Consider the following 18,811-nt stretch of genomic DNA (forward strand, 5'->3'; position numbering starts at 1 on the left):
TAAAGAGTCATGCAGGAAATGTTGACAGACCACGCCATGTGCTATGAGCACTCACTTGTTCTTCCGAATGTAGTCTGCGGATGACCCTCTTATGTTTTGTAGAGGAATACAACCTCTTGCAAACGAATGCCTAATTTGATCATCTGTATCTCTGTTACACTATTCCGTTTCCTCACACCTTAGCTTCATATCAGCCAACCCCTATTACTGCTGGTCTATTCTTTAATCACACGCCTCCATTTACGCTGAGTTGAAACAGCTACACCGGTGCAACAAAGTCGTTTGTCTTGGCAGAACCTCTACTTAGCAAATGAATAGAGCAGCGCAAACCTGAATGGTAATTTTGAGGGATGTATGAAAACAGGAAGCCAAACACAAACAAACATTAAAACGGCATATTGCATTGGGGGGGGGGGGATAAGGTGCCTACCCCCGCTCTCTGGGTGTATTTATATCTGCTGTGTTTTGTCCCCTTGTGTTTGTTTGCACTGTTCTCATTTCTGTCTTCTAGTCCTCGTATTCTCCCCCCCCTCCCTCTCATTTCTATGTTTACCAGTCTTTGCTGTACCTCCTCCTCGCTTCATCCGCCTGCCCCCTGGCAGGTCTGTGGACATTCATCCTGGATCCCCCTGGTGAGTCACAGGGCACTGTGACCAATGTAAGCCATTCACCTAACGCCACGGAAGATTAAGATCAGCGCGGCGTGTTGTTAAAGCGGGCGGCTAATTTTCCTCCGCTGCCGTGGATGAGGGCTTGTGGGTCGAAGATTTTCCATTGAAATACAGGAGATTCTGTAGCCTTGAGAGATATACTTACCTGTTCCAGCGAAATATTCCAGGGTTTTGCACTTGTGGGTGTAATAATAAATAAACTTCCTCTTTCCATTTGTCCTGCGAAGGGTGGTAGGTTGTGTCTGGACGGGGTGAAGGCCGATTCTCTGGGAGCAGCGGTGTCTGGTATGGTAATAGAGATGCTGGTAGCGTGAAAGCAGGAAGGAGAGCCATGGCCGCTGAGTATGGGCAGGGTGACACTGCGGTGCTGTGCATGCGGGATGCAGTTTACTCACAGGGCTGGGCTCACAGGCACGTGGGCTTACATTTGTGGCTGTGCTGACCCTGTACACGTCTTCAGGATGTTTTGCGCTGGCCCGTAATGCTATAGACCAATATAGCATTTCCCAACCCAGTCCTCTGGGACACACAGTCGGTCCATGTTTTTGCTCCTTCCGCCACATTTTTTGTGGTCCCGGAGGACTGGACTGGGAAACGCTGCTATAGACTATCTGAAAATGTTGCAAGCTTGTTGGAAGAAAGCCCCTGGTCAGTTCCAACATGCCGTGGCTGTAACATGTCTTTTTTCATTCCTTATCCGGGCTTTTTAAGGCTCTTCCACTGTACATTTGCTTATGCTTTTTCGGGATTGGGCTGCGCGGGTCCTGCCGGTTCCTACTTTGTTTATGCGTTTTTATACCCCTCAGCATCGACGGATGTCGTTGCAGTCGGCCGATTGCATCACAATGGGAATCCAGCAGTGTTTCTCAATGGATGAACCAACAATGACAGCAGAATCTGCTATTTTCGGAGCCAAAAAAACTCAATGCATGTTTCATTTAAAATGAAACAAAGATTTAAACATCAAGATAATGCTAAAAATGCTAAAGCTTCGATATTTATGCTGTTTCTAATCTTACGGCTTGGCATTCCTCACATAGCATCAGTGATGTGAACCCAGATCTACAGACCAGCAGCCAGGAATAAATTTTGTGGGTGGTTCAGCCGTCCTAGGTATATTTTTCCCCTTCTAGTAAGTTTGCCCAACCAAGGCACAGGGACAGGGGGAAACCAACATTTCAGACTCGTAATTCTACTGCCTGTTAATGTGCCTGTCAGTCTCCTGGATTTTCACATGTTCCTTTGTGGGGTCTGATTTTGTGATTTATTCATGAAGAGGAATTTTAGAACATATTGCCAACGCTGTCCTTCAAATGAAACGTAATTCTCTTCTCATCCTCAGTTAATTCATAATAAAAAAATCCGCCCCGATTCCCACTTTGTTGAACCAAATAACAAAATAAATTGCAATCTTGCCTGTAAATCAATTCTGTTTGGGGATAAATGGAATATAATTTACTTTCCAAAGCCGCTTTAATAATGTGTTACTAGAACTTACAGACTTTGTGATGCTCTCATAAGCAGTTACTCACCGACAGAAGCTGCTTTTTACATTCTGTATGGCAGGGTTGCACAAACCGCACTCGCAGAAAAAAAGATAAAAATTTGTACCTTTGTCGTGGGACTGTACCTTAAAGGATCTGCCAATGTACCCTTAGCTGTAGGTAATTGTACCTTTTATGGTACATGAATGGACTCTGAGGAACATTTCTGTACCATTGATGGTGCATTGATGCTCACTGTCCCTTTGGGATGTTCCTCAGAGTCCATTTCTGTACCTTAAAAGGTACAAATACAAGGGTTACAGCATCAGTGACAAGCAAAGGTACACATTTTTGCCCTTTCTTTCTGAGAGTGCACATACAGTGCACATTTTTGCTCCCTCCAAGCTCCCTGCCAGAGAGTGGACATTTTTGCTCCCTCCCAGCAAAAACGTGGACTGTCTGTGGGTCCCCGGGGATCAGATTGGGAAGCCCTGCTGTACGCCATTGCTGTGTGTGAGTGTGGCTGGAGTGAATGGGACAGGCTGCCCCTGTAAATATCAGTGTGTCTTTAGGTACAGTAAACATGTATCATGCCTGATTAGTGTACACATGTATGCTTGATGAATGTCGAATTACTCTGTTTGTGCACATAGATCGTACTGTGCTAAAGTCTTCGGCAGTCAAAGAAAATGTTTAAAGTCATGAGTGTAGGTTTAATTTCAACATTTGTAGGGTCCAACTTAGCCCCGATGCTTAGATGAACACGATTTCAGTTCCCAAACCTTTCTTCAGGGGCACCTCAGCCATTCCATGCATTTGTTAAATTTCATCACCAGTTCACTTGATTAATTAACTTAAGTAGTAACACTTTACTTGAAGGGGCACAAATTATATGGTATTATACTATTACTTATGTATTAATTAACCACAGATGATCTTGATTACATACTGATCTCACGTTATCTCTCAAGAAGTTACTATATTTGTTACTGTATGTGTTAATTTTATAAACCTTTTGAACTACTGAAGGAACTACTGAATGAACATGTTTGTTCATCATTAATGAATCGTGACACATCTTTTATCTCAAGAAGCAATTGTGTTTATTCATGATTTGTGCTTCAGAAGTAATTGAATTATTACTAAGTATTTACGGCCCTGTCAAATGAAGTGTTACAATTTAAGTAGCTTTAAAATGTCAACTAATTGTTGATTAGGCATACAAAGGGTGATAGTGGTTAAGTCACAAACATACATGGGTGTATTGGATGGTTGTTGCAAACACTGGGGTAGCTTTAGAAGACATACATAATATTGTAGTTTTACACCAATGTGAATACCATTTAAACATCTTTTTCTCTAACTGCCTGAGACTTTTGCGCAGTGCTGTACAACCCATGTTTAATGTGACACCAACCCGTCTGCGGAAGCAGAAGAAAATGCCCACACAAGCAGTCAGTGACATACCAAGATAGCTCTCTTTTAATAGGCGCTTTGAACCGCTTTCACGTTGTTCCCGTTGAATGATGATAAACAGAAAAACTGAGTCACAAAGAAGCAGAGCAGGGCGGGATGGGGGTGGGGGACACAGCAAGTGGGGGGGGGGGGAGAAGGGGTGCACCACTGATCCGAAATGGCACTAGGATGAGCTTACAAAGAAAAATAAAGAAAAAACAACCACATGCCCCCCTATTGTGGGGGACGCGGAGACCCTGTTATCATCTATGACGTCATTATTACCGCAATGGTGACAAATGGTTGTGAGCATTTCCACGTAAAGGATCCTGAAACAAAGTTCTCAAAGTCCGTGGGTCCGGGGCCAGCTCAGTCTTAACAGTCCATAGATGGAGGGCTGTGGTGTTGGTGGCCTCATCGGTCTGTATTGACTTCACCCATTGGGTGAGAAGCGTCCACTTCAGATTAATTAATAGTCTTACCCTTGGCTCACTGACAGGGCAGCCGTTTTCTGTCCATGCTGGGGCAGTCAGTATGCAGTAATCCGCCTCGTCTGTCTTCCCTCCGTAAAAGGAAACACGTTTTAATGAATAAGCTATAGTGTTCCATCCACTCGGAGCAAGGAAGGAGGGACGTGTGTCATTTTTTCATTCATTTCCAGCCTCTGGAAACCGGAATATGTACTCTGCATGTGGGAGAGGGGTCCAGGATGCTCCGACAGAAGGTTGGAATGCTTAATTTGAGTCGTCAACCCCCCCCCCACCCCCCCTTCCCAAAACATATAGATGCACAATTATTGTTCAACTCCAGTCGAGTCGCGTTCAGCGGAGATATGAAGAAACACTCAAACCAACAGGACGAGACACATACAGACAAAGGAGACGACGTAACACCTTAATCCTCCTGGAGAGAAAGTTACACCTGAAGCAGACAGCGGCTGGAATGTCTCCCCCCGGCTGCAGTATAAAGTATAGCAGCTTGAATATAACTGGCTTCTTATTTGTAGTGACATAACGAAGATTGAAACAGAAACACAGAAGTAAAACCAAATAAGACAAAGAAGGACGTTTTGTTTTAATCTATAGTTGCAGACCATGTATCCGTATTCCAGGTAATAAGCACATGACCCAGCAATGGCTGAGCTAGAAATCAGAATAAATCTGATGGCAAGATTAAGACCACCTAGAATCAGTGTGTTAGAGTATTTTACTTGCATGGTACCAAGAGTTTAATATTGCTGCGATAGCCTTATTAGGTAATCGGGTGGGATCTACTACACTTTATTCCTGGTTGCACTTTCCCAGTTTCAAAGCCTTGTTAACTGGAAACAAGTAATAATGCACTTAACGTAAAACTCGACTCACGCAGCCACGGTCTGTATTTCATTCGCCTATCGTCACACTTTTCTGTGACAAAATAATCGATAAGCTAACAAAAAAAAAAAAAAAAAAAAAAAAACCCAAGGAGTAATTTCAGCTAATCAGCTTCCACATTGACCTGTTTGTTGCACAGCCTGGGTGGCTATTGCTCTAAATAAAACATGGGAATGGAATGAAGACCCAAAGAAAGGGAGACAGAGTGTGATAGACATGGGGTAAAACCAGCAGTGACTCTATGAGAGTACGAGAATGTTTCCCCTGTGTTCTTTGTCTCTGGCTCCCTCGAGCATCCTCCCCCTCTGCTCATGTTGAGTTCCATGAGTCTGGCACTCGTCCTGACACACGCCTTCAGTGCGGGAGTCTCAAAGCCACCGCTTTGCTGTGTTTCCCTTATCGGCGCCCCCTGCTGCCTCAGCGCAATACATTCACGCTCAGCGGCTCCAGGAGGCCCACCATAACCAGAAGGAGCAGCAAGGAGCAGCGGAAGGCTGCCGCCCCACCGCTAGTGGCCCGCTGGACCCCGCTTGGAGGTCCAACCGTGGTCCGCGGGGCGCACTTGTGCTTCCGTCGCGACCCGGAGCCATCGGGATTGTCGAGGTCGTGCTTGTTGGGGTAGGAGTACTCCTTGTCCATCTCCCTGGAGATGTGGGCCTCGTTCAGGCCCTTGCCCTTGCCCCACCGCCCTCGCTGCCGGGTGCAGTTCCTGGGACGGCCGGGACGGGCTGAGGGTAGTGGGCGGGGCAGCGGTGAAGGAGGCGGGATGAGATGGTGCTGGTCCCGGTGAGGGAGGTGCGGGAAGTGGCCGCTGCTTTGGTGTCGAGACTCGGACGCCACACAGCTGGGAAGTTCCTCCTGCCGCAGTCTCTTGAGGTCCCGGCCGGCCAACCCTGGTGGTTCGTGGCAGCCCACCTCAGAGGTGGAGCCCCGGAAGCGGCGCAGCCAATCCCAGAGCGGCAGTGCCCGGCAACCACAATCCCAAGGGTTGTCGTTGAGTCTCAGGTACTCGAGGGCGGGAAGCTGGGCCAGGCACTCGGCAGGCAGCTGTGTCAGCGAGTTGTTGAACAGGTAGAGCGTGGTGAGGCGCCGCAGGTCATGGAAGGCCAGCCGGTCCACCCACTGCAGCCGGTTGTGGTGCAGCAGCAGGCGGTCCAGAGCGCCAAGTCCACGGAATGTGTTCTGGTGAAGGCTCCACAGCCGGTTTCCGTGCAGGAACAGGTGGCTTAGGTTCAGCAAGTCCACAAACAGGTCGTCCTCCAGGAAGTCGAGGTGGTTGTCCTAAGTGCAGGAGCAATAGGAACCGGTTGTTATATCTTGCCTAAAGTCTTTGGAGAGACATGGCTGTTGTACTCCCCAGGAAAGTGTTAATGTGTCCTGATGTTAAATAGCGGACTATATAAATAGATAAGACACAACAATGTTGGCTATTTGGGTCTCGCCGGACAAAGACGCTGGCTGAGACGTGAGCTGTTTGGGTTTCCCATGTACATATTGGGTAGAAATGAATGGAATATGTTATTACCCACTTAATGTGTTGGAAAGTCCAGCTATGAGGTTCTGCTGTTGACTAGCTCAGCATTTTCTCAGTGTAATAAAGGCTCTCTTTGCCATAGGGAGAGGCCTTCTGCATTATGCTGTTCATGGGCACACGGCACCATTCTGATTTAGAGGGGAAATGGACATCATTGAAAAATTTTGCATATGTTCTGATTTGTGGAGAAAAACATCAGAATGTTGCCATTGCCAATATAGATTCCTGACTTCAGTGCAATGGAATATGTATGATTACAGAATTAGGGCAACAGACAGGGCTGGGCTGGGATTAAAAATCGGCCCTGGACTTTGGGATCCTCCGACAATTAATTGTGCCAGCCCACGAATCCATCAGCCTACTGGGAAAATGCCTAGCATGCCGGATGGCCAACCCAGGGCTAGCTAAAGGGCAAAATCTTGTAGTTTAGATTTTTTAATCATACTTTAAAGGAGGAGTGGAGCTCATGGGAGTTTTAGAGGGGGCAAGACCTATGAATCAGACATTTTGGCCCCACCTTCTCTGGTTGCTTGGACCCACCTCCTCTACAATCTGATTGGTTGTCACTCTGAACCAATCATTTTTCGTTTTGATCTTACAACATTTTTGCCCTCCGAGTGAAGCACAACATCTACAGCTGTCTACAAGAAAAAAGTCCTGGAGCCAAAGTGAGCAGCAACGTATTATTCGTTTGTAGCTGCGCAAACACATGAACTGTGATTTTACAAGGATAATGCCGGCGAAAAGTTGCACAGTGCCCCTACCTGTAGGTAGAGGTATTGCAGGTTGTGCAGACCCTGGAAGATGCCACTGGGTAGGGTGCTTAGGCCACAGCGATACAGATGCAGGGCATTAAGTCGACCCAATCCATGGAAGGTGTCGGGTGCCAGGGCTCGCAGGTGCCTGTTGTCCCCCAGATCCAGCTCTTCGAGTCGGAAGAAGCCATGGAAGGTGGTGGGCTCGATGTAGGAGATGTCGTTGGAGTAAAGCCACAGCATGATGGCGGCCGGGCTGAAGTGGCCGCGCAGCAGCTGGCCGATGCGGTTGTTCTGCAGGAAGATGCGCTCGCTCTCTGCCGGGATGCCCTCGGGGACCGACAGGAAGTTGTGTGCCTGGCAGCTGACGGTGCTGGGTGTCGTGTAGCAGACGCAGTCGCGTGGACACGCCCAGGACAGCTCCAAGCCCCACAGCACCAGGAGGAATTCCAGCCTGCAGCCTGAGAGCAAGACCGGAGCGGAGAAATGAGGCAAAGAGAGAAAAGAAAAGAGGTAAAGAATCAAGGAGCAGAAGGATAAACAGGAGAAAGTGACAGAGATGTTCAGTTTTTTTACTTCAAAGCTGAGTCACCTAGAAAACCCCGAGGTCATGCTATTGCTTTTGAGATTCTGAAGGAGGAAGAATTTTCCACTGCAGAGAGAATGGCCATTTACTCCTTTATAAGTCATGACTGAGGATGGCTGACTTCTGAGCCCTTTGACAACAAGTTTAAATGATGGTCTCTGCCCTACCTGCCACCTGCACCTCTCTGGCAGGATGTCTTGACCCTGTGTGACAGTGAAAGCCATGCGGCGCTTTACTGAATCTCTCCCAAAGAGCTACACACGCACGTGCCAAGCAGATAAAACCCGAGCGAATTAGGCGTCCCCGCCGACACAATGCTCCAGTGCGTTTAACAGCCTGTGACTGATGCTGCACGTTTAACTTGCTATTAACCATTAAGCGTCTCCCTAACCTTGGGAGCTGCGTTACCCCAGTGCATGAACATTCAATTTCCCTTCCTGAACCTGATGCAAGATTAAAAAAAAAAAAAAAAAAACGCAGGCACTTCAGACAATTACAGATGATAAACAGGTTGTCTCTCTGCCAGTTTTTCCGTTCTACTTCGTGTGTTGAGCAGTTGTCCTTTTTTTTTTTTAGGAGATAATGTAGTGCAGACAGAGGAAAATAAAGCCGTCCAAGCGATTGCCTCCTTTCTTGCTCTCTCTGCACTCTTGTTCTGTTTATCGAGTGCGGCACCTGCTCCGCTTATAAATGGCAGAAAGAAAAAAAAACTTGTTGGAGCTCATGGGAAATTAGGACTCGGGATGAAATTAGACAATAAACAAGAGCAGGGAGCAGGAGACCGGCAACGCAAAGAATGGAATTAGCCTCTGAACCCGAGGTCAGAGTGAAAAGAGGAGCGGACGTTGAGAAATGACTGAGAGTGAAGGACAGACTTGTATCCTGAGGCTAGACAAAGTTGTGCCTCCCTCAGCATTCCGTTGCACACAGGTCATCATTAGGATTCTTTTCATGGAAGTTCTGCACTTGGTAGACATTCTGTTCTGGAAAGTTTTTCTGGTTTCTGGGAGCCCGTAAGGCCCTAAATGACCCTCTGTGCAGATCCAGAGAAGCTGGACACAGATCCCACTACGGCAGTTGAGGCCTCCAGATGGCCTGCTCAGCCTCTCATCCCTCGATTCCTCTGCTCCGCTACGTATTCCTGCTCCTCTCTACCTCTTTCTTCTCACGGAGAAGTGAATTTGCCCACTCAATGTCTCCGTTATACTAATTGTTTTCAGACAGCCATACTTCATTATCTTAGTTAATGGAGTGAAAATTCTGAATAGTGAGCTGAAAGGAATTACGTAGGATCTGTTATCCTACTTTGATAAAGACACTGAACTAATCTTCAGTCTTTAGGTTTTCATTTAGAATAGAATAGTGGTACTTTATTCGTCTCATTAAGGGAATTGTGTAATTTTTATATCCTCTATGTTGCTTTCTATGAGAGACACAGACAAGCGAGACCAACTTTTTGGGGTCCAAATGTTGGGTCCATGAGTGTCCAGCACTGGAGCAGATGCTTAAGATACCAACGCTAATGATTACCATCCATAGGAACCTATAATAATCTGGGCACAGATCCTTAACCCATCAAGCTACTATGCCATTCTGTTTGAAATCTGCACATACTGTATATAAACAACACTTCATTTTGATTACTTCCTCACTGTACTTCTTTAAAAAACATTCTAACCCATCCATTTTCTGGAACTGCTTATCTTATTCAGGGTTCTGTGGGGTCCAGACTCTGGAGGCAACAGGCACAAGAGAACAACCCAGGATGGGGTGGTAATCCATTACAGGGCACATTTACAGAGAATTACAGAGAATCTGGCAACCCCAGTTAAATTCAACATGTTATTAGGCTGTGGGTAGGAACCCATGAACCAGGAGAAAATGCCACAATGACACGAGGAGAGCATTGCAATTCCACACACAGAGCCATTGCAGAGATTTGAAGCCTAGTTCTAGAGGTGTGAGGCAACCCAACACTCTACCCATTTACAGTATTCATTTAGCAAGACCAATTCTGGTTACGTGTGTTGAACTGAGAACTATGACTCTTCCTGGGACCAGAACCAAAAAACATCCTTCGGTTTCCTGTTGTCATAACCACCACACTGTCTAAAGAGCTTGTTTCTTGTTCGCCGCTTTATTTTGAGTTATATTTCATTGAAGTTCTAGTCAATGTAAACTGACTCATAGTCAGAAAAAGGACACGGCTGACAAAGAGGCATTGTCCATCATCCATCATGCCAGTCAGGTGCGTCAGAATTGAACTACATCAAATGAATTTGTGCGTCTGACTGAGTGCTTGTCAATTTGTATGGGGTTGAAAAGAGCGATGGAGAGGAAGAAAGAATAGTCATGGAAAAATGAAAGTGAAACAAAGCAGGGGGCTGACAAACAAGGGAGAAAAACAAAGGAGACCGAGGGAAAGCAGAGAAGGAGGTAGCCGAGAGGAGAGCAAAATGGAAAGCGAGTCGAGACTGAAAAGATAACAGCAAGAGTGACTCATCAAGAAGACGGGAGGGAGAATCGTCACGTCACAGTCCTGCTGCACGATGGCCAGCTCTTGCTGGATTCCATTATGCAAACACCACTGGACATAGGAGAGCTTCGCCATGTCTGTGTGAGTTTGTCAGCGAGACGAATGAAATCAAGGAGTGATTCACATGCTTCTCGCTGTCAGCTCGCTGTGTCTCCTTCTCCCTCAACTTCCTTCATGCCCATTCTTCTTAGCTGACCACAGCAGGTGGTTTTGATGGCTTTGCTCCTGAAAGAACCGTCTGAAAGAGAGGCCCACCCACGGACCCTTGACATTGCGGCCAGCACTTGATTCTGTTCCAGTAGCTGGAGAGGAGATACTTAATTAGAGTAAAATGACTCTGTTGGCAAGGCAGCCAGTTTCAGGTCATGCTATTTAGCATCTACCGACTGAACCTGGCCTTTTTCACAAGACTTTCTGGATAATAGGGGGCCGATTGTATTGCTGGTGGTTCAGGTTCACCTTTGCTTAGGAGTGCCGGTAGAGATTTTGGACCTCATGAAAGCTAATCATTTTGGGCCTCCAACCCAGACCATTCCAATTATGTCGCATATTTTTAGGGCTCATGTCACTTTTGAGGGCCCTTGGAATCACCATAACTTCCCCCCCTTTACAGCACACCAGCCTGTACACCTTATAGCAGAGTTTCCCAACCTGGTCCTCATTTTTGCTCCCTCCCGGCTCCTGGTAGGGAGCGGAAACGTGAACTGTCTGCTGGTTCCTGAGGACCGGGTTGGTTAACACTGCCTTCCAGAGCATAATCATTGTGGAATTGCAAGTTTGTTAGTGCACCATGTCCCTCACTGGCAGCAATATGGATCAGCGGGAGTGTTTGCTTTGTTCGGCCCTCATAGCTTACAGCTTGCAAACCCGCAGCTTGCAGACACCCATTTGTCCCCCAACTAGACTGACAGTCTCTGGATAATGATGTCTCTGGAGTGACAGAGAGCAAAAATGTTGCGTGGATGGAATGCCGTTGAGAACACCCATGTAACTATTTCATGGAAATGACTCCAGTCGCATGCAATGCTTGGGACTCGAGGCGATAGGAAAGGATCAGCCACCATGGGAGTGGTGAAGGCCCCCCCAGGAGAGAGGCTGCCTGGGGATAGAAACAGGAGGAATGACAGTACCACACCCAGCGAAGGCAGACGCCCATCAACAACAATGAGGTCTGAATACCGAAAACTCCATAACATTCGAATTGGTAGTTCCACAAGGAGACCATCATGCAATGAAGCATGGTTCTTTTAAAAAAGTACCATTTTCTGTCCCTCCCATAGACTCACAGACAGAGGATGACCCTCCCCCCTCCCTTCCTATCTACGCCCCCCCCCCTCCTTACTTTTTCTTCTCCCTTATTTCATTTTCTTCCTTTCTCTCACTTTTTCCGCTCAATAAACCATGCCCACTCCGCCTGGTCCTTCCACCCCAGCTACACAATGCCTCTCTGAAATATGATCCGCCGACACCTACCCTTGGCGACCCTGCGATGACAGCAAGGCTGCCAATGCTAAGCCTCTTATCGGCACTGAGATATCAAAAGCTCTGACACAACAATGTGACGGCGTGAGCCGATTCGCTTCTGCTGGCCGGTCATTGTGCATTGAAGGCGACATGGCTAAGCTTCATTCCTCTCTCTAGGCCACTTTCAACCGCAGGAGCTGCTCGATGTCTGATCTAGGAAATGGAGACGGTGAGAAAACGCAGCGGCGAGTCAGGCAGGACGCTCCCGAGGAACTGGACTCCTTACCTGCTCCATCGGGCCAAGAGGAAGAATTGCAAGCAACGACACTCTTCATAATGGGCCAATAGAAGGTTAAATGCCAAACCATATATGAGCCCAAATGCTTAATGATTTCCATATGATGAATGGGTGCAACTCTAATCACTAATGAAAGAGAAAAGAGATGTAGCCATATTTATCTTGCTGTTGAATTAACTAATGTCCAGGGGCTGTGATTAATTTGGCGTTAGTGCTTATAGAAGATCTAAGGCAGGGCTACCCCAACTATTTTTCTCTGAGGACTAAATTCCTAAGCAGCACAAAGCCAAGGTCCACTGCATCAGCTGGTGGGGGGGGGGAGGGGGGTCTGGACGATTCAATTTGCTGGCTGGGGAGGTGGTTCTTTTAGGGGGGGGGGGGGCATCACATGTTTGAGATTCGGACTGTAGTCTGTTGCCAGTTGGTGACCCCAATCTAAGGGTTGGGAGGGTGTATCCACTGTGATGTTAGCCATCAGCGGGGCAGCCCTGAAGTCACTTCAGGCATCTTTCACAAGCTTTTCTGGAAGAAAGTCTCATTAATGTACTTGCTGTAAAGTGCAGCTTCTGCATTTTTCCCCCAAAGTCAAGGTCAAACACTGGTAGAGTTATGAGACCCTCAGGTCCTGTGTTGTGAAAGCTCAGATGCTCTGTTTTAGGAACTCAAGCCTATGCTGGCTAAAGTGTGCAGGTGCGCATGTCCAGGGCCGTAAAACAGCTCAGTGTTTCAGATGCGAGTCATTGAGGGCTGACAGAGATCTCATTACATGTCTGTTGTTCCTCCTAAATCAACCTCAAAACAAACTCTCTTATAAAGCCAAAAAAAAACCCCACGAAGGCCACTGTCTAGTCTGTCTGCTGCATAGATGAGTGATTTCATTGGGTGCCTGATTGCGTTGCTCTACGGTGTGACATGGTGGCCTTGGTTTGATTGGTTAGCCTGAAACGCCTCTGGATCCTTGAGGCCCCGCCCACGTCACAGAAATGCATAATAGGATTGATGATTAGGTCAAATGAAATCGGGTCACTGCATTCCGGAAAGGGGAAAGCCTTTCATCATTCCAGGAACGTGGCTGCCGTGCCTTGCAGGTTTATTAAACTGTCTATGTCCTTTTGGGGCTTTTCGGGTGTCCACATTTTGATGCCTGTGTGGTTCCTCTTTGTCAGACCACAAGACTCCCACCAGGTAGAAGACAGAAAGATGAGGGCTGCTGCCCGTAGCGACAGACGATCTGACGCGCATTGGCGCTCCCAGACATGTGCGCGTGAAACAAAAGCACAGCAACACACACGCACACGTCGGGGCCGACACCCACACACACAGATGACGTGCACACGCGGATGACTGGCTTCACACCGGGTAAAAATAGCTTCTCCCCAGCGAGGCAATGAGGACGGAAAGGGAAGCGAGCCAAGGCCAGGCTGTGGCAAAGAGAAAGGCGGAATGGCAGCCACAAATATTTCACATCTGTTTCACGCCCCGTTATTTGTGTCATGGTTTCATTCCGAACCACATGCAGCTTACAGCTGTGCCTGTTGACTCTGAAGTACTGGAACAGGCTGTCACACTCCTGCTGTCTCTATCTGATCCCTTTCAGGTTCCAGTGCTTTAATCACTGCCCCCTACTGGTCATTCAATACACAAAAGCCCTCCCCCGTTCTCGGGAATTCTGCATGCTGCAGGTGCAGCGTTGTCACCTGTCTCATCCATAACCATGACGACCACGGCTGTGACAGCTGGAAAGGAAGGATTCTCTTTTCTGGCTTGAATGGCTGCCATTGATAGTAGCGGGGGCAAGTGGTTAGAGACAAGCTGATCGACCGATTGGCGTATTGATGGATCCGAAGTGTCTGTCGCTTTCGCCGTTGTCTGACGCTGTACTTCGCTCAACAGGGCCTTAGGTGACAACTGATCTGTCCCTGAACGGCAATGAGAGCGATGGGAGAGCGACCCTTCATGTGGGACAGATGACAGGGGGGCCTCAGATGTGGATAATTCAGGTCCAGGAAGTAAAAATCCAGACCATTATTTTGTTTCAACCAGTCAGTTTGTGAGTATAACTGGTTGGTTGAAACACAATACTGGTCTGGATTTTTACTTCCTGGACCCGAACTATCCACCTCTGGGGAGCCCCCTTTATTTACTGCAGCTTAGTCTGTTCACAGATGGGCTTAGGGACCTTCAGTACAACATGAACGCCAATGAGAAACGTACCAGTGCTGGGGGATGCAAAATTCACGACACGGAAAGCTCATCTCAGGATCTCCTGCATATTTGCGGGAATCTCCAAATCACTCCCATTGCCATGCACAAACGCACATGCTGATTGGCCATGCACATATGTGCATGCTGATTGACCATGCACATACGTGCATGCTGATTGGCCATGCACAAACGCACATGCTGATTGGCCATGCACAAACGCGCATGCTGATTGGCCATGCACAAACGTGCATGCTGATTGGCCGTGCACAAACGCACATGCTGATTGGCTCAGTGATGCCACCCCGACCTATAAAAGCGTTTATTCACAGTGGCATACACATGGGGCCCGTGTTTTGTTTTTCTCAGTGTAAATCGCATTGCTATGACAGAAATATCCCCGTTGTGGTTTGACCTGGTATATGGGGGAGTTGGTGAGCTGGCTTTTTTTTACAGTACTCAAAAGCCAGCATGCTGCTGTAGGAGTAAAGGGGTTTCAGCCAAGGGAGAAGCGTTGCACAGGCCCGTGGGCGGTGAGCCTCGGCCGGCTGCTTATTACAGTCTCCAGTGCCTGGGTCCTGCTTCGGCAAGGTGTGAATGCACAAACCGAAAGAATCAGCACTACATATAAAGAAAGGCAGGCGAGCACCCCGGGCCAAATCTACCTTTTCAGGGGTCCTTTACATGAGAGGCCCTGTCGCTCAGGGGCCCTTGGAATCGTTCGTTCCCCCCCCCCCCCCCATTTATGGCACCCCTGTCTCTGATCCCACAGTGATAAATCTCACTGCGAACTCATTGCAGTTTTCAGGGAGGAGCTGTGAAGTCATTTCATGCATATTAAGGACCACGCCCCAAGACGGCCAAGGTTTCCTGAGATGCACGGTCCCAGCCCCTGTCCAGTAGCTGGTTTTACTCCGCTATACATTATAGTCCCTGGGACAGTGACGAATGGGGTCTGAGGTCTGTCAGCGCACACCGGCCGTTTAATCCACTGGGCTCTTCGCACCCTTGAAGGCCGTCTGGTTCCGTTAGCCGCAACCTGCAGCTAATGACACCGGGGCCCAACAAGCCGTGGGTTTATCTAATGCTGCAACATGCGAGTAAAGGGCTTTGTAATAAATGATGAGAGGCTGGGAGATATAAATCACGGGGCGACAGCGCTCCTGTGCGTGATGAGGGCGGGGACTCTGGACGGGAGCCTGCAGCACTGCCTGTCGCCGCTGTGGCCGCCTTGCCACCCCCACCACCCCCACCGCCCCCACCACTCCCGTCTTCTCCTGCCCATCAAATTGTAAACACACTGGCACCTGACTTGCTTACGAAGGTCCCTCACAATCACACGAGCTTCTTTTTCGAGATGAATAATTCAATAAGGTAATGATTCAATTATTTATCAAAAGTTTGTTACGGGCCTGAAATGATCCGGGAGGCACCCAAAGGCGCAGGAACACCGACATGATTAAACAGAATCGGGGAAACTGAACAGCAGAGGGCTTGTATTATACAGGAGAAGACTGTCCTGTGATGGACTGCTATGCCATTTGGGGTAAAACCCTGCCTTATGTCAGTCCAGCCCCCCCCACGAGCTTGTTCCCTGTGAACCATTTGAAAATGAATGGATACATAGAAGCATGAAACACTTTATCCGCAGGTTTCATTTGCAGGCTTATTATGATAAACCAGACTCAAAGTTGATACCTTCAGCCGCTACTTCCGGTGCTCTCTGCTCTTCTCTGTGAAACCTTAAGGGAGAACGACCGCCTGAGGGTGTGTCAGGCCTGATATTCGCAGCTGAAAATGGGCTTGCCTACGGTCGCCTAGCATGCAAAGTACAGGCATGTGTTACGTAAGAATGCCGGTCTGGGAAGAAGCCTCAGTGTTAAGCGAGTGAAGATTTTTTATTCTCTCCCTTCCCAGTCCTGCCGTTTATCCTGCCATTATGTTGATTCATTACCCACTCTGTGCTGGGCTGTGCCGCTGAATCGCTGATTAAAACGTTATGTTTGGCCTGAACTCTGGAACACAATGACCAGCACTTCCCAAACACCTCAGGGCTGGCGTCTGTGCTGTCTGCTCTCTCATCTGTTCCACAAGTCATGATTAGCGATGAGCCTGGTTATTCTCCTGCAGGACACTGGATTCCCCACAAAGATATGACTGGGGACCCTTTAGTCATTGTCCCTGATGTCAGTGTCAGTGTTAGTGTGAGAGTTCATGTGTTGACTCATCCGGGTCTTAATAATTCTGATTCTACTTCTTCTCTCTCCTGCCTGTGATCCCTGAGACCCAGAGCGCCTTGCGGGTTGAGATGGGGGGGGGGGGGGAGGGGGGGTTACTGAGCCTGAAGTAGGCGCTGTTGGAACTGATTGTCTTTCCTATCTGGGCTAAAGTGTGCAGTCAGGAGGAAACTGCAGCAGAGCCCTGCTACACCATCCCCGTTATTTGCTCTTCAGGGGGAAGTGAGTCTGTCTCATTGGAATCAGAATCGTCTATTTATTGCGCAGTACTTTTACTTTTAGGGAATTTACTTTCGAGGTGTCGTGCAAAACAATCAAGGACAATCATCCATCTATTTTATCTACTTGGTTGCAGGGTTGCGGGGGTCCATAGTCTGTCCCGGAAGCTAAGGCAGGGCATTAACCCAGGATGGGGCACCAACCCATCACAGGACACAAGGCAGGGAATAACCCAGGATGGGACACCAACCCATCACAGAGCAGACTCACAACTATGGACAATTTGGCAACTTCAATTTATCTTAGACATTACAGAAATGTAGATCCAGTTCCGAGACTCAAACCCCAGTCCCAGAGGAAGGAGGCAACATTGCTAACCACTGTCCTACACAAAACAGAATCAATTCAATATGTAAATAAAATGATGTGCCCAGCGTGGATAATGTGTGTGATGCAGTGTAGCAACAGGCGGAGCAGGGGGAGGGGAGACAGAATGTCATGAGAATTGTCCGCGGTGTTTTTCGTAGCAAGCAGCTTCCCTGTCGCAAGTTCAGCTGCTCGGTTATGATCCAGCTGCGATCGGCTCAGCGCACATCTCTGCTCCAGACGGACACTAATGGAATCAGCGCAGGCACAGGAGCCCCTCCCCACCGCACGCGTGTGTGCGAGAGCGTGGCCGGGCCTCCACCGCAAGCCGATGGAAGGGAAGCGACCCCATCGATCGCAGCCAAGATGAAAAGCAGAAAGAGGCGGCGTCAGTGACATCGATTTCCACATCCTGCCCTTCAGCGCAGAGCAGACACAGGGAGCGAGGGTGATGTTGGGAGCGAGGGTGATGTTGCCCAGATACCTGCAGCTGCTCGCCGCACAACATGACCACGCTTTGACAGCAGTGACAACCATCTGCGTCATATAAGGGTTAATACACACCATGCCAGGCATTATACATCTTTATTTTATTAATTTAGCTTCATGTTCCTCTTGGTATTCAGGTACATTATGGGAAAACCCCACCTTATTTGCTGTTTATCGATTATTAAAGCCGGACTTGCGTACCATCCCACTTAAGCAGGTTACACAGGACTGCGAGGTCCAACTGGACTACAAGTGCATTACATCTGTAAATTATTTTATTTAATCAATGACCACAGGGCGTGCTCCTCAACTTCAACCACCGTTGTTGTCTAAGTGATTTCTAGCAATTTCTTTGTTTTTTTTAGCTTCTGTGAAATTTTAATTGTGTTCAGCATCTGAAATTGTAAGTCACGTAAGAATTATAGATTACAATCATACATTGATTTGCTACTGTGATTCGCCTGGTTGGCACTGTGAGTGCGGTTATTGAAAATTAATTAACACCCTTTTGACCAATCAGATCGGAGAATCTGACAGTGCCATGTTGTAATTGGATTATAATGATTTCCACAGAAATGGACTCACTCTGAAGAGGGGAGTCTGCACAAATACCGGTAATTACACACTAACTTATTAACAGCAGAGCAAAGGTACATCATTAATTCAAATCACTGGCCATTCGGATGACAAGTTCTGCTGACCTTAAGTGATGTTCGCTTAAGTGATGTTCACATGCATAGCAAGCCAGAGGTTCCTTTCTCCAGGATATGTGTCTCTGTGGGCTTTTGGGAATTGAGTGCATGCTTAAGTTCGACCATGCAAAGGTGACTTTTTCATTTTAAGTGCTTACATTGAGAACCGGGCCAGCCTAACACTTTTTTGGACCATAATCAAAATTTGATTAACCTAGTTGTTTTTGTAATTTTCCTTTCCTATTCTGACTGGCTGATCGGATAGGGGGCCCCCTGGTGGACGTTGGGCCCTAAGCAGCCGCTAATTCCGCTTAATCCTTAGGCCCGACCTGATTGAGGTGACTGTGGATATGACGTTAGGTCAGTAGTGGGGGTGAGGAGGTAACCTGAACAGGGCCCTACCTTTTAACCAGGCGATCAGGTTGTTCTCTGTCTTCTACAGCACTACAG

The 18,811-nt window shown here is 47.8% G+C and overlaps 1 protein-coding gene across 1 annotated transcript in view; it reads right to left on the reverse strand.

Annotated features, from left to right (window-relative positions):
• Nucleotides 1-3,749: 3,749 nt before the first annotated feature.
• LOC125712955 (reticulon-4 receptor-like 1) overlaps nt 3,750-18,811 on the reverse strand; it is an 80,564-nt gene continuing 65,502 nt past the window's right edge. Inside the window, exons 2-3 of the mRNA XM_048983595.1 lie at nt 7,282-7,733; nt 3,750-6,264 (exon numbers count right to left, since the gene is read on the reverse strand). Of these exons, the coding sequence (XP_048839552.1) occupies nt 5,401-6,264; nt 7,282-7,733 (1,316 nt within the window). The 3' untranslated portion in view covers nt 3,750-5,400. The remainder of the gene's footprint in view (nt 6,265-7,281; nt 7,734-18,811) is intronic.

The sequence above is a fragment of the Brienomyrus brachyistius genome, chromosome 18 (genome assembly GCF_023856365.1).
Source record: "Brienomyrus brachyistius isolate T26 chromosome 18, BBRACH_0.4, whole genome shotgun sequence".
Classification (NCBI taxonomy): Eukaryota; Metazoa; Chordata; class Actinopteri; order Osteoglossiformes; family Mormyridae; genus Brienomyrus; species Brienomyrus brachyistius.